The following is a 16,808-nucleotide window of genomic DNA, read 5'->3' as shown; positions in this document are numbered from 1 at the left end:
ATTTATCTTGTCTTTTTTGTTCCTCTCTTCCTTCTTTAAGTGCCTTGTTTTAATGTTAAATATATATATACTTGAGTATATGCATATGGTATATGTACACAAACACACACACACACATACACACACACACGCTTTTCTTAGTGGTTGCTTTAGAGATTACAATATGCATCTGAACTAATCACAATCTATTTCACACTGAGACTAATTTAATTCTGATAAAATATATAAACTTTACTGTGCTATAGCTCCATTCTATCCTCTTTCCTTTATGCTACTATTATCATATAAATTACATCTATGTATGTTACAAACCCAATAATAAAACTAATGCTTTATATAATCACATCTTTCAAAGAAATTAAGAGCAAATATGAGAAAAACATATATTTCTAAAATCTTTTATACTTACTTACATTTAACCATTTCTAGTGTTCATTTCTTCTTGTGGATTCAATTTATCATTTGGTTTATATTCTTTCAAGCTGAAGGACATACTTTAGTAATCCTGGCAAGACAGGTTTATTAGCAACAGATTCTTTCAATACTTGTTTATCCATGGATGTGTTTATTTCACCTTCATTTTTGGTTGATAGCGTTTTCATTCAACACTTTGAATCTGTGTTTCCATTGCCTTCAGGATTCCATTGTTTTGGATGAAAAATCAACTGTTAACCATGTTGGTGCTCCCCTGTAAGCGATGAATCATTTTTCTCCTGTTGAATTCACAATTTTCTTTTTCTTTCAATAGTTCACTATAATGTGTATACTATAGACCTCCATATGCTTTTCCTACCTGGAATTCTCTGAACTTCTTAGGCATGTAGATTAATGTTTTTATCAAACAGGGGACATTTTCAGACATTATTTTTATATACATAACTTCTGCCTCTTTCTCTTTTCTCCTAGGACTCTCATTACAATATGTTGGTTGCTCTCCACCAAGATCTCCATTTCAACCAACGACATTGTCAGCCATGGGTCCTTCACCCAGTGCTCCAAATTTTGTGAGCCCTCTCTGTGGCAGCAAAGTTGCTGGCCCTCACAGCCCATCCTGCCCTAGAAGAACCACCTCACTGATTAAGCTAAATTAGAGAAGAGGTAGGGGGAGGTGGTTTAGGAGCAGATCTAGGCAAGAATGCCTCAAACTCCATTGTTTTTCATGCATGAATACTTCTCAGTTTGTTGATGCCTTTGGTCAATTTCCAGAGCACTGAAATGGCATTTTGTCAATTTGTCCAGCTTTACAGTTACTTTTAGGGGGAGAAAATTTGACAACCTCCTCACTCAGACATACCCAGAAATGTTTCCTCCCCAGTATTTTTCATATATTTAAAAAATTATGATTATATATTTTTAAAAAGTTGTGATCATAGTGGATGTAGTTTTATATCCTTTTTCATTTAACAGACTATCACATGCATCATCTGTTTTTAAAGTTTTCATGAGAATAATTTTTAATATATGCACAATATTCTCCTTCATATGGGTATAATAAAAGTAACAGGCAAAAATGTTTGTGTGTCAACTATATCCCTAGTTCTTTACATATTTTATCTCATTTAATATGTAAAACAATTCTAGGAAACAAGCAGTGTCTCCATTTTACTGATGAATAAAGTTAAGAGAAATTTAGTCACTTGCCCAAAGTCAGTAAATGGCAGCCTGTCTGGCAGTTCCAGAATTCAGTCTAGAAACTGGCCTGACATCAAAGCCTATAACCTTTCAGTTAATATATTGTTTCCCTCAGATTCACCAAAAATATCTTGATATGATTGATACAATAAAGTGCTTTATATTTTAGAAATAGTAGCCATCTTCTGATATGTATTCAAATATTTTTCCCAATTTTTTAGTTACATTATAATTTTGTTAATGATGGTTTCTTCTATGTATAGAAGATTTTTATTTTTTGGCAATCTAAATCTTTTATATCTTTCATTTGTTTTCAAGCACAGGAAGTCTTCCCTTAATTCATATCTTTAATTAATAGACACTTCTATTTTTATAGACTTCACATTTAACTTATTTTAATAAACTCACTTGGAATTTATCATGATCTATGCTATATGTAAAATTTTTGCTTTCTTTTTTTCATTTAACTATCTACAAAACATTAATGATTATCTTTTTAATGGATGCATATTCCACCATTTTTATTTACAATAATTTATTAATCCTTTCTCTATTATTAGACATTTAATCTTAATTTTAGTCTTGCTATTATTGATCCCCAAAAGTTTTCATGAATAGGAGGGTTTTGATCCTATTAAATGATTTATTTCAGACAAATCCCTATAAGTTTGATTTCTGATTCAAAGGATACTTATATAGAGTTTATGACTCAGTTGGTTTTCAAACAGCTGATGGATCTTTCATGACTCTGTTATTGAGAAATACTTGTCCTAATAATGATAAAATAGTAATACGTTTTTGTTGTTATTACTGTTGTGTTTTACAAAGCCTCACTTTCTCCTAAGAAGAAACATGATAAAGTTGATTTTTTGCTTAAATAAATAAATAAATAATGTGTATTTTAACACCTGAAAATTGCAAGAACTATATTATAGCTCATTAATCAGTACATATATTTAAGTTTTTGCATACTTAACACACAATACTTCATTATTTGGAAGATTTTCTTTCCAACTTTATTGAGGTAAAGTTGAAATACAGGCTTACTCTGGAGTTATTACAAGTTTGGTTCCAGACCACCTCAATAAAGCAAATAACTGCAATAAAGCAAATAATGGTTATCTTGGTTTCCCAGTACACATAAAAGTTATGCTTACACTATACTGTAATCTATTAAGTGTACAATAGCAGTGTCTTAAAAAACAATGTACAGGGACTTCCCTGGTGGTACGGTGGTTAAGAATCCACCTGCCAATGCAGGGGACATGGGTTTGAGCCCTGGCCCGGGAAGATCCCACATGCCATGAACAACTAAGCCCATGTACCACAACTACTGAGGCTGTGCTCTAGAGCCTGCGAGCCACAACTATTGAGCCCACGTGCCACAACTACTGAAGCCCACGCGCCTAGAGCCTGTGCTCCACAACAAGAGAAGTCACCGCCGCAACGAACAGTAGTCCCCGCTCGCCACAACTAGAGAAAGCCGGCACACAGCAGTGAAGACTCAATGCAGCCAAAATTAAAAAAAAAAAAGTAAAGATCTTAATTTAAAAATACTTTATTGTTAAAAAAGGCCAAAATGATTACACTAGTGACAACACAGATCCCAGATCACAATAACAAATATAACAATAATGATAATGTTTGAAATAGTGTGAGAATTAATAACATGCGACACAGAGACACAAAGTGAGCAGATGCTGTTGGAAAAATATCACCCATAGACTCGCTCATCATCTCAGGGTTGCTGCAAACCTTCAATTTGTAAAAAAAAAATGCAATATCTGTGAAGAGTAATAAAGCAAAGGGCAATAAAATGAGGTATGCCTGTATAATAAATTACATATTTAAAGTATACAATTTGATCAATTTTGACATGTGTATACACATGTGAAGCCATTACTGCAATTAGAATAACCAGTATTTCCATCATCCTTAAAACTTACCTCATATTTCTTTTGTAGTCCATTCTTCCCTCTATCCCTGTCCCCAAGCAACCACTGATCTGCTTTCTGCCACTACTTTCTGATAATTGTATTTCATTGGCAGTATACAGCATGTACTCTCTTTCGTCTGGTTTCTTTCATTTATCATAATGCATTTGAGATCCATCCATGTTGCACGTGTTAATAGCTCATTCCTTTTTATTGCTGAGTAGTAGTCCATTGTATGGCTATACCATATAATTTGTTTTTCTGTTCACCTATTGATGGAGATTTGGGTTGTTTCCAGTTTTTGGATTTCATTATCCTAAAGTTTTTAAGGTTCAAGGGCAGAAGACTTCAAGGTTCCATATTTAACATCCCAGTATACCAGCTGGTTCCAAATATCAATTGCAAAGCTATGTGTGCTAAAGATGTAGGTAAACACATACATAAGAATAAATTAGGATGATACCTTCTCTTCAAATTTTTCTTACCTTTTCATAGACTGTGCTACCTAAGTAAGGGTAAACATGAAAAGCTCCCCGAATCCTCTTCACACCTGGATACAGCAATGGCACCATATTAACATAAGCCACACCATGAAATGAAAGTCGACCTTCATCATCAGTCTAAAGGAATAAAAACAGAGAGCTGTTAGTGCTACAGAGTAATGTAGCTAAAGTATGGAACTCTGACTTAGCAGTTCAAAGACCTGACTTTAGGACTAGCTGAGCTACTTGATTTGGGTCAGTTACGTAGACATTTTGGGTCTCTGCTCATTTATCTATTTATTTATAATTGGGTTTAAAAACACCATGATCTCTGAGGTAACGTACACTAACACTATGAACAGTAAAGATAATAGTTGGATCAACACATATGCAAACTAATTAATAATATATATTCAACCAAAATGTCAATTTCACCATGTTGCTTCTTAGAAAAAAGTGAAGCTTTGCAAAAATCAGTAATAACAACAAAAGCTTAAAAGAAAACAGACTGTGGCCTTAGCTTTAGTTTACAGATTCATATGAATGAGAGGGGCCTTACAAATCATCTGCATCATTGACGACAAATAGGACTTAATTTATGCTTAAGTTCTAACCAATTAGTGGAGGTGTTTTAGAATACTGTGTTGAGAAAGATTCTGTGTCCTTATTTGGGTTCAAAAGAAAAGAATGCTTTGATTGATCAGTAATATCTGCCATGGATGAAGGAGGATGACTGACAGTCTGCTGTCATGTATTTGCCAACCCTAATCTCATCTAAATTCTCATTACAAAGATGAAGAACATGTCAGTAAATATATTTTAACATAATTTTTAATGGTTGTATGGTTTGCCATAGAAAACTTTTATAAGGAAAAAAATCAGTGAAAGAAAGTTTAGTGAAAGAAAAAAATCAGTTTAGTGAAAGAAAACATTTAATTTCTACAAGGTTAAAAGTAATCTCTTTGAGGGACTTCCCTGGTGGTCCAGTGGTTAAGACTTCACCTTCCAATGCAGGGGGTGAGGGTTCGATCCCTGGTTGGGGAGCTATGATCCCACATGCCTAGTGGCCAAAAAACCAAAACATAAAAAAAGAAGCAATATTGTAACAAATTCAATAAAGATGTTAAAAATGGTCCACATCAAAAAAATCTTTAAAAAAAAAGTAATCTCTTTGATTTAGCTGATTATAACAATAATTAGAAATTAGATTAAAAGCCCTATCTTCATGTGATAATATTATATTGCTTTAGAAATCTAAGGAATGTTAGCCAATACATATTATATATTACAAAGATACCAAAACCAGACAAAGATATCACAAGAAAAGAGAATTACAGGCCAATATCCCTAATGAGCATAAATGCCAAAATCCTCAACAAAATATTAGCAAACTGAATTCAACAATACATTAAAAGAATCGTACACCATGATCAAGTGGGATTTATCTCAGGGATGCAAGGATGGGTTAATATCCACAAATCAATCAATGTGATATACCACATTAACAAAACTGAAGAATAACAATTATATGATCACCTCAATAGATGCATAAAAAGCATTTGACAAAATTCACCATCCATTTATGATAAAAACTCTCAACAAACTGGGTATAGAGAGAACATACCTCAACATAATATAGGCCATATATGACAAATCTAAAGCCAACATCATACTCAAAGGTGAAAAGCTGAAAGCATTTCCTCTGAGATTGGGAACAAGACAAGGATGCCCACTCTTTTTTTTTAACATTTATTTTAATTTATTTGTTGATTTATTTATTTATTTTTGGCTGCATTGAGTCTTCGTTGCTCTGCACGGGCTTTTCTCTAGTTGCAGCGAGTAGGGGCTACTCTTTGTTGTGGTGCGCCAGCTTCTCATTGCAGTGGCTTCTCTTATTGCAGAGCACGGGCTCTAGGCATTTGGGCTTCAGTAGTTGTGGCACGCAGGCTCAGTAGTTGTGGTTAGCAGGCTCTAGAGCACAGGTTCAGGAGTTGTGGCGCACGGGCTTAGTTGCTCTGTGGCATGTGGGATTTTCCCAGACCAGGGCTCAAACTCGTGTCCCCTGCATTGGCAGAAGGATTCTTAACCACTGCATCACCAGGGAAGTCCCAAGGATGCCCACTCTTACCACTTTTATTCAACATAGTATTAGAAGTCCTAGCCACAGCAATCAGACAACAAAAAGAAATAAAAGGAAAACTGGAAAGGAGGAAGTAAAACTGTCACTGCAGACAACATGATATTGTATATAGAAAATCCTAAAGACACCATCCAAAAACTACTAGAATAAATGAATTCAATAAATTTGCAGGATACAAAATTAACATACAGAAATAAGTTGCATTTATATATACTAACAACAAATTAGCAGAAAGAGAAATTAAGAAAACATTCCCATTTTAAAATGCATCATTGGGATTTCCCTGGTGGCGCAATGGTTAAGAATCCACCTGCCAATTCAGGGGACACGGGTTCAATCCCTGGTCCGGGAAGCTCCCACATGCCACGGAGCAACTAAGCCCATGTGCCACAACTAAAAATCCTGCATAAAGAAACTAAAACATGCCGCAATGAAGATCCCATGTGCTGCAACTAAGACCCGGTGCAGCCTAAATAAATAAATAAATATTTTAAAAAATAATAAATGTTTTTGCACAGTGAAAGAAACTACGAACAAAATGAAAAGGCCACATACTGAATGGGAAAAAATATTTGCAAACTATATTTCTAAAAAGGGGTTAATATCCAAAGAACTCATACAACATCAAAAAAAACAAACAACTTGATTTAAAAACGGGCAGAAGACCTTAATAGACATTTTTCCAAAGAAGGCATACAGATAACCAACAGACACATGAAAAGATGCCCAACATCACTAACAATCAGGGAAATGCAAATCAAAACCACAATGAAATACCGCCTCACACCTGTCAGAATAGCTACCATCAAAAGACAACAGATAAGCACTGGCGAGGATGTGGAGAAAAAGGAAGCCTCATGTACTGTTGGTAGGATTGTAAATTGGTAAGATCCTATGGAAAACACTACAGAGGTTCCACAGAAAATTATAACTAGACCTGCCATATAATCTAGCAATTTCACCTTGGGGCATTTACCCAAAGAAAACAAAAACATGAACTTGAAAAGATATATGCACTCCAATGTTCACTGCAGCATTACTTAAAATAGATATGGAAGCAACCTAGTTGTCCATCAAAAGATAAATGAAGATGTGGTGTGTGTGTGTGTGTATATATATATATATATATATATATATATATACACAATGGAATATTACTTAGCCATAAAAATTGAAATCTTGCCATTTGTGACAACATGGATAGATCTAGACAGTATTATGTTAAGTGAAATAAGTCAGACAGAGAAAGATAAATACCATGTCATCTCACTTATACATGGAATCAAAAAAAAAGAATAAAACAAAACAAAAACAGACTCAGAGATACAGAGAAAAACGGGTGGTTGCTGGAAGGGGTGGGAGAAACAGGTGAAGCAGCTTAAGAGGTACAAACCACCAGTTATATAACAAATAAGTTACAGAGATATAATATACAGCATAAAGAACGTGGTCAATAATATTGTAATAACTTTGGGGACAGATGGTTACTAGACTTATCACGGTGAACACTTCATAATGTTTGCAAGTGTCTAATCATTATGTAGTACACCTGAAACTAGTAATATTGTACAACAACTATATTTCAAGTTTTAAAAAAGACTTTTTGCAGGGGACATTTCTTAGGCTATTTGCCATGGTTTTCTTTTTCAGCATGATAGGAAGCAACTGTTGGCATAGTAAGTGGGATGAACTGGAAACACAGTCATTTGGACAAATGCATTTATTTTGATCATAAACAAACAAACAAAATACAGTAGAGAACTTTTCTAGGCTCATCAAAGCTGTATCTTTTCAGAATAGTAGTACACCTATGAATCCTATTACTCTAATTAGTGGGCTAAAACAATTTAAGTAGGTAAATCTAAAATAAATTTAGAAAGATGTAGTAGGTTGAACCATATTGCCAATATTTAACTACTTTTGATGTATTAAAAGGCTATTTGGGGGCTTCCCTGGTGGTGCAGTGGTTAAGAATCTGCCTGCCAATGCAGGGGACACAGGTTCGAGCCCTGGTCTGGGAAGATCCCACATGCCGTGGAGCAACTAAGCCTGTGCGCCACAACTACTGAGCCTGAGCTCTAGAGCCCGCGAGCCACAGCTACTGAGCCCATGCTCTGCAACAAAAGAAGCCACCGCAATGAGAAGTCTGCACACTGCAACAAACAGTAGCCCCCACTTTCTGCAACTAGAGAAAGCCCGCACACAGCAACGAAGACCCAATGCAGCCAAAAATAAATAAATTAAATAAATAAATTTTTTTAAAAAAAGAAAAGAAAAGCATTAAAAAAAGCTATTTTTCATGGTTTTACCCATGTTAAAACTATAATAAAGAGCTAGAGGAAAACAGGATAACTGAGAATAAAGCCTAAATAATTGTTAGTGGACAATAGGGAACTAGGGTTACCAGTCATCCTGATTTGCCAGGAACAAGGGAGTTTCCTGGGATATGAGACTTTCAGCACTAAAACCGAGAAACTATTAAGCAAATCAGGATGAGCTGGTCACCCTAGGGAGTAGCCACACAATTCATACTTTCCTTTGGTATCAGAATTAGAAGCAGAAAAACAGGTTGGGTCTGACCCAGCATTTCTTATATAAATATTTTTAAGTAAACTAATTTACCTTCTCAAATTTAGCAGATTTCCCTTTGGGTACAGTAACCAGAGGAACCCTTGTGATCTCTACAGGCCAAAATCGGCAATCAGCAATTCGCTTCTGAAAACTGCAGATCAAAAATCAGCCCATTAGCATTACATGCAAAAATGGGGTTAGTATAATTTAGGTCAAAAGGAAGTATTCCTCACTTAAAAAGTAATGGAATGCGCAGAGAGCTTCTGTGAGCTGAGAGCAGGCAGACATACCACGGCTGAGTGGGAGCAGGGCCAGCCCCGCGGTGATGCTCCTGGCCAGGCGGGCCTCTCCGCTGCCTGGCACCCTGTGGGCAGGTGCATCCCGTGCAGATCACGGGCAACCGGCCGTAAACTCAGACCTCGTTTCTACCGTCCCGAAACGTGTGTTCGAAATGAATTAAATTATAAAGGTTAATAAATTAGATTTCTTTTGTAAAAAAAAAAGTAATGGAATGCACATATGTAAAAATTCTTATTAGGCGTGTGGGCTTTTAAAATCTTCTCATAGGGCTTCCCTGGTGGCGCAGTGGTTGAGAGTCCGCCTGCCGATGCAGGGGACACAGGTTCGTGCCTCGGTCCGGGAAGATCCCACATGCCACGGAGCAGCTGGGCCCGTGAGCCATGGCCGCTGAGCCTGCGCGTCCAGAGCCTGTGCTCCGCAACGGCAGGGACCATGACGGTGAGAGGCCCGCGTACGGCAAAAACAAAACAAAACAAAAAAACCTTCTCATAGCAATAAAATTCCAAAAATAATTATACTATACTGCTAGCAGAAGCAAATTGTATATTTTTGAGAGCAGTCTGACAACATGAATCAAAAGTCTTTAAAATGTTCATAGCCTTTGACCCACAAATTCCACTTCTAGTGATTTTTTCTAAAGAAATAATCAGACAAGTATCCAAATAGTATAAAGTACATTTATTTCTACTGTGAAAATAATCATAGTAAGACTTCCATTGTCAGCTCAAATACATAAAGAGCTTGGAAGTTATCACTCCTGTCCTCACAACAAGAAAAGAGCTGGTCAGGGACTTCCCTGGTGGTCCAGTGGTTAAGAATTCACCTTCTAATGCAGGTGATGAGGGTTCGATCCCTGGTGGAGGAACTAAGATCCCACATGCCACAGGGCAACTAAGCCCGTGCACCACAACTACTGAGCCTGCGCACTCTGGAGCCCTAGCGCCACAACTAGAGAGACTGTGCGCAGCAACTACTGAGCCCGCGCACCACAACTCGAGAGAAGCCCACACGCCACAACAAAGAGCCTGCGTGCCTCAACTAAGACCCAATGCAGCCAAACAAATAAATTAATTAAAAAAATAAAGGCATATGTAAGAAAAAAGCTGGTCAAACTGAAAATCAATGACTTTTCTTAGATCCATCTAAGAATTAAGTTCACAGGGCAAATTGCCACCTGGAAGTTTAGAGAAACAGGCAAGTACAGAGAATCACAGCTGAGATCAGCTTACAGGCATCAGAAGCCATTAGAGCCAGTAACTGGTAGAAACACTTTAATGATAATTTTGAAAGATTGTTGGAGGCTGAGAGTGAACTAACCAGAGAGTTAAAAACTCCTGGGTGCCCAGTCTTAGGGTGTCCCCACACGTTCTTGGGTTTTAAATCAAGGAGCTCCATCAGATTCTCATTGTGAAAGCAAGAGAATAGCCTTAGGCAGGGAGAAAGGAAAGGTAACCATATTAAAATATGTCCAGAGTATTCTCCATAACAAAGGCCTGCTCTGTAAGGGAAACTACTTCACCAGAGTTTTATCTGACCCAGGGAAAGGGCAATTAGACAACTCCAGTCCTATTTAGCCTTCCTGTCTCACACGAAGAGAGGAAGAAAAAAAGACTATTACACACTTATGAAGTCACAACCTACGGGCTCAAACCCATTAAAATACTGAGATTTAATCACAGGATTATAGAACACTTCCCTTCCCCCACACCTTACCGCCACACATCAACAGGATCCAGTATAATAACAGTGAATTATAACTGAGAATCTGCAAAACACAAACCCTGTTTAGGAAAGAGCTCTTAGCAAAATCAAAGACAATAGGGAAGGAGCAAAAGGACACTGAAGCCTCTAGCATCTACAGCTACAGCAAGTGTTAAACACAGCCTACCTCCTAGCCAGGTTAACATAAAAACTCACAGTAAAAAACCTAATTACCACATTTCTTACTACCCAAAACATAATGTCCAGTTTTCAATAAAAAACTACAAGGAATGGTAAAAGGCAAGAAAAAATACAGTCTGAAGAGACAAGGCTAGCATATGAACTAGACTCAGATATGACACAGATTTTGAAATTACCAGATAGAAAATTTTAAATAACTATGATTAGTATGTTAAGAATGCTAATGGATTAAGCAGACAAAATGCAAGAAAAGATGGGTAATGTAAGCAAAGAGATGGAAATTCTAAGAAAGAATCAAAAGGAAATGTTAGAAATCAAAAACACTAAAAAAAAGGAACAATTCTTCTGATGGGCTTATCAACAGACTAGACATAGCTGAGGAAAGACTCAGTGATCTTGAAGCCACTGAGCCAATAAAAACTTCCCAAACTGAAATGGAAAGGAGAAAAAAATTTAAAAATCACAACAGAATATCTAAGAACTGTGGGACAATTACAAAAGGTATAACAGGAATACCAGAAGGTGAAGAAAGGGAGAAAGAAGCAAAAGAAATATCTTAAGTCATAATGGCTACAAATCTTACCAAATTAATGGCAGATACCACAGATCTAGGAAGCTCAGAGAACACCAAGCACAATAAATACAAAAAAAAAAAATCTACACCTAGGTATATCATATTCAAACTGCAGAAAACCAAAGAGAAAGAGAAAATCTTGGAAGAAGTCAGAGAAAAAAACACCTCACCTATGGAGGAATAAGGATAAGAATTACATTGGGCTTCCTTTCAGAAATCATGTAAGCAAGAAGAGAGTGGTGTAGAAACAAACCACCAACCTAGAATTCTGTATCTAGTGGAACTATCCTTCAAAGGTGAAGGAAAAATACTTTCTTAGTCAAACAAAAATGGAAGGAATTTGTGGCCAGTAGACCTGCCATGCAAGAAATGCTAGAAGTTGGGGGCTTCCCTGGTGGCGCAGTGGTTGGAAGTCCGCCTGCTGATGCAGGGGACACGGGTTTGAGCCCTGGTCTGGGAAGATCCCACATGCCACAGAGCAACTAAGCCCGTGCGCCACAACTATTGAGCCACGTGCCACAACTACTGAAGCCCGCATGCCTAGAGCCCGTGCTCCCCAGCAAGAGAAGCCACGACAATGAGAAGCCCACGCACTGCAATGAAGAGTAGCCCCCGCTCGCCGCAACTAGAGAAAGCCTGCACACACAACAAAGACCCAACACAGCCAAAAATGAAAATTTAATTTAATTTAATTTTTTTAAATGCCTATTAAAAAAAAAAGAAATGCTAAAAGTCTTCAGAGAAAAGGAAATGATGTGGGCCAGAAACGTGGATCTACATAAAGAAAGGAAGAAAATCAGAGAATGAAACAGATTAAAGTAAAATAAATTAAAAATTTTTTCTTATTTTTAATTAGTCAAATAGATAACTGTTCAAAGTAATAATAGTAACAATGTGTCCTTAATAACATATCAGCAAATCAAATCCAACAAGGTACATTAATATTATATACTACTGTCAAATTGGGTATATAGGAACTCTGAAATATCTGATCAATTTTTCTGTAATCCTAAAACTGTTCTAAAAAATAGTCTATTATTTGAAAAAACAGAGATTTTCATTCAGATTATACATATATTGATAATCCTCTATTTCTCACCTCTCCCTAATCTCCAGGTCACTGTGACAGAGACCGATAGTTACCCACACAAAACTGTGTCATGTTCTGCTTTAGTATATAAATCCTGATCTAGTCTGGGTGACAATGTGTCCAACAAAACCATTATTTCCTAAGCCTCTTTTGCATCGAGAGATGGCCAATGAGATGTAAACAGGGGTTGTCAGATTCCAGGAAGGTTCTATAAGAGGGGCGAATACAGCCAGCATGTGTCCTTTTTTAATCCATAAGCACTCCCCTCTTCCAACATTCTGACAGGAATGTGAAAGTGCTGGCTGGAGCTCCAATAGCCATCTTGAACCATGAGACAACCTTGTGGATGGAACGTACATGTTAAAGAAGGTAGAGCAAAGAGGAAGATTGAGCCTGGATATCTAATAATACTGTAGAGCCACCACACATACCAGCTCTGAACGAAACAAGAATCCCCCATGGTTAAGCTACCATCACTAGAAGTCTGCTATTAGCAGATGTGGTGGAAGAGAACCTCAGGATCACCTTAACTCAAATATAAATAAACAAAAGCAACATTTCTTCCCACCTACATCTCTGTTGGTTAGACATATTCCCTCCCTCTTCCTACCTGATCACTGCAGGAGGATCAAGGTAGCAGCGACTTTCCAAGTCCCAAGTAATCCTTTTCTTTATGCACTCTGCTTGGTTCCTAAATTCCCTGTCCTATAAAATCATAAGACAGAGACTTTTACTCTCTCAGTATGCCATGGTTGTCTCCTGCTCCATCTGTGGGGCATTCTTTTAATGGATTTGGTCACAATACTTTTATTACTACTACTAATACTACTATAAGTATGACTACTACTGAAAATACTACCACCATCTTAAATTTTAGGGTACTTTACTATTAATACAGTATATAAAATAAAATACTTATATTATCCTTATATCAATCTAATACTAACTGCCAAATATTCACTCACATAACCTTAATCAGTGATTCTCAACCGTGGATGCATATTAGAATTATCTGGGAGCTGATAAAAAAAAAATCAAAAACTGGGCATTGGTATTATTTTAAAAGTAAATTCTTATGTAATTGATCTGGGTTAGAGCTTGGCCATGGTTACTATTTTAAAAGCTTTCCAGGTGACTGTGATGAGCAACCAGGGTTGAGAACTAGTTATCTAAATTAAAATGCAATATAAAATCTAAATATCTAAAATAAAATATCTGATCTAAATGAAAACATTAATGTAAGAAGAGCATGAATTTTTAGTAATCACAATGATGAGAAAAGACACTGCACAATGTTTTTAAAAATATTGCTAGCCTTATCCCTATTTAAAATATTTAGAATCAGATACTGAAAGTAATTCAACCACTCATTGTAAAATTACTTTATTGAATGTTTCCACTAATGATTATCAGCTCATTCAAAATACATTTGCAAATGTGTTTACAACATTTTCTATGCTCTTGACAAACATAGGTTGTAGAAAAATGTGAAGTAAGAGTGAAAGAGAAAGAAAGAAAGAAAGAAAGAAAGAGGAAGGGAAGGAACAAGAAGAAAATAATTTCAACAACTGAAATGTTCACCAACAGGAGACTGGTTAAGCAAGTTAAAGTATGTCTATACTTTAAAAAAAGTATATCATAAAGCAAGTGTTAGCGCAAGTTCGTGTGCCGAATGCACAGCGAGGCCAAACAAACCAAAACGTTGGAGTTTGGAGCAGAGAAAAAAAGGTTTATTTCAGGGCCATGCAAGGATACGGGTGGCTCATGCCATAAAAACCCCAAGCTTTCTGAAGAGTTTCAGCAAAAATTTTTAAAAGCCTGGTGTGGGGGGGGCAGGGGGGTCGCAAGGTATGTGATCAGCTCATGCACAATTCTCTAATTGGCTGATGGTGAGGGAACAGGGTGGTGTCACAGGGGTTAACATTTTCAGTACTTAGGCTCCAGGAGGCCTGGGCCTATGTGCTTATGGTCATCTTCCATTTGGTGGGGGGTTTTCACATCTGTAAAACAGCTCAGGAAATGTGCCTCAAATATTATTATCTAGGTACTTCAGAGAGGAGCTAAAGCAGAGGATTTGGGGGAAAGGCCTGTCCCCAGAAGGTCCCATAGGGTCCTGCTCTGTTATACAAGTACAAATAAAGAAAGAAAAAGAATGTGGAAGAAATCTCCAAGATACACTATAAAGCGAAAAAAGCAAGTTGCAGAAGTGTGTGAGTATGCCACCATTTGTGAAAAAAAAAAATGACAGGGAAAGAATACATGTAGGTATATGTGTGTATGGGTATGTGAAGAAAAAACACATTTTCCCTACTTCCAATATGATTAAGCACTTATATATACTCAATTAAAAAGAAATAAATAAACATTTCACACTTGAGATAAAGCAAAAATAGCAGAGTCTTCTTGACAGGTTCTAGATCTCAAAACAGCAAGACTTTGAATACTTCCTATAAATCTGGACTCCCTAAAGAAAAACAATTTGATCCCTGACTTTTACTACACTGATGTCTTTGAGCCAGTCTTTCTGAAATCTGACTCCCTTGCATCCTTTTCGAGGAAACTTTACTTTTCTAAATGTTTTTGCTTCTGAGTCTTCTTTTGACTATTTACTTTTGCTTTTATATGCGTAAAAATGTAACCAGAAGGAAACACAAGAAACTATAACAAAGGTTAACTACCAGGGTGATGGTCTGGGAAGGAATTAGGAAGAAGAGACATGGAGGAGGGGGGAGACTTTAACTGCATATCTCTTAATGTTTTATTTTGACCTGTAACTGTATTATAACCTACTCATAAATAAATAAATTTCAAATAAAATAAAGAATAAATATGAATTAAATCAATGATTTTGTTTGTTGGACTTAAGAAGTCAGGAAATATTTTAATCGGAACTTTATAGATAATTGTTTTATTTTGACATACACCTGTTTTATTTTAAGAGGTGATGGATGTATATGAATTACAGTGATTTACAAACTGTAAACATATGTTTTATCATATGTCAGTGCACTGAGATTATCACCAAACCCGCCTAATTCTCTCACCTCAGGATGGTTGAGTTCCCCTTCTTCTTCCTCATAGGGCCCACCAACGATGAAAGCATCAGGAATGTTATTAGCTCCTGGAGCCAGAATGTTGGCAATAGGCCATTTTTTGGGCCGAGGAACAGGTTCTCTTTCCCCTCCAAGCTTCAGAGTTCCATTCTTGAAGAAAATGGGATAGTCTTTCTACAGAAATAAATACCATGTATCAGGAAATTTTGTGAAAGACTTTGAAGTGGACAAAAAAAGATTACTGAAGTGTCTTTTCAATGGAATGCCAGGTGTTGTCTAACAGATCCTTCTGTGATTATCTGTTTCTAAAGAGGGGCCTGTGTCCTTCATTGTCTTGCTATTTTATAATTCCATAATTTATAGAAAATTGATAATAATGCAAATTATTCTTGTCCATAGATATGGACATGTATTTTGTCCAGTGGAGATATAATTGATCATTGCACTATGGCTGATAAGTTTTGAATTATTAGCAAATATATTTCAAGATTCCTAGTTGCTTGTATATATGGGTCATTTGTTCAGATTCTCCTTTTTCAAAAATATTTCTTTATTTCTTTATTTGGCTGGGTTGAGTCTTAGTTGCAGCATGTGGGATCTTCACTGTGGCATGTGGGATCTTTAGTTGTGGCATGAAAACTCTTAGTTGCCACATGTGGGATCTTTAGTTGTGGCATGAAAACTCTTAGTTGCCACATGTGGGATCTACTTTCCTGACCAGGAATAGAACCCGGGTCCCCTGCACTGGGAGCACAGAGTCTTTAGCCACTGGACCACCAGGGAAGTCCCCAGATTCTCCTCTGAACTGGTTTAAACACTTTATGTCATTTTATATTTATATGAGAGTCATGATGTACCTTTTTAAAACTTATCTTTTAAAAAATAAACAAATCTGACAAAGGGCTAAAAATATAGGCATTTTCATATCTGTAATTTATCTAAAATATACTTGCAATAGAAAATTGATAAAGTTATAAACAGACAATTTATAGAAAGAGAAATTCAAAAATCCAACATTTAAATAAAAACATGCTAAAAATCATTAATAATAAGTGAAATGCACATTAAAACCATGAGATACTATTTTAAACTGTAGATGGGCAAAGTCAAAGTCTGAAAATATTGTGTTG

At 36.4% G+C, this 16,808-nt stretch overlaps 1 protein-coding gene across 7 annotated transcripts in view; it reads right to left on the bottom strand.

Annotated features, from left to right (window-relative positions):
• CFAP70 (cilia and flagella associated protein 70) overlaps nucleotides 1–16,808 on the bottom strand; it is an 88,648-nt gene that overhangs the window by 48,908 nt on the left and 22,932 nt on the right. For 6 of the 7 annotated variants that reach the window (XM_073793468.1, XM_073793469.1, XM_033842478.2 and 3 more), the window contains 4 exons: nucleotides 15,670–15,852; nucleotides 13,236–13,330; nucleotides 8,811–8,910; nucleotides 4,052–4,186 (listed from right to left, as the gene is read on the bottom strand). In XM_073793468.1, the coding sequence (XP_073649569.1) occupies nucleotides 4,052–4,186; nucleotides 8,811–8,910; nucleotides 13,236–13,330; nucleotides 15,670–15,852 (513 nt within the window). The remainder of the gene's footprint in view (nucleotides 1–4,051; nucleotides 4,187–8,810; nucleotides 8,911–13,235; nucleotides 13,331–15,669; nucleotides 15,853–16,808) is intronic. The other variant, XM_019936078.3, reaches the window with a different exon arrangement.

The sequence above is a fragment of the Tursiops truncatus genome, chromosome 16, assembly GCF_011762595.2.
Source record: "Tursiops truncatus isolate mTurTru1 chromosome 16, mTurTru1.mat.Y, whole genome shotgun sequence".
Classification (NCBI taxonomy): Eukaryota; Metazoa; Chordata; class Mammalia; order Artiodactyla; family Delphinidae; genus Tursiops; species Tursiops truncatus.
This window is presented reverse-complemented; position numbering and strand designations above follow the sequence as displayed.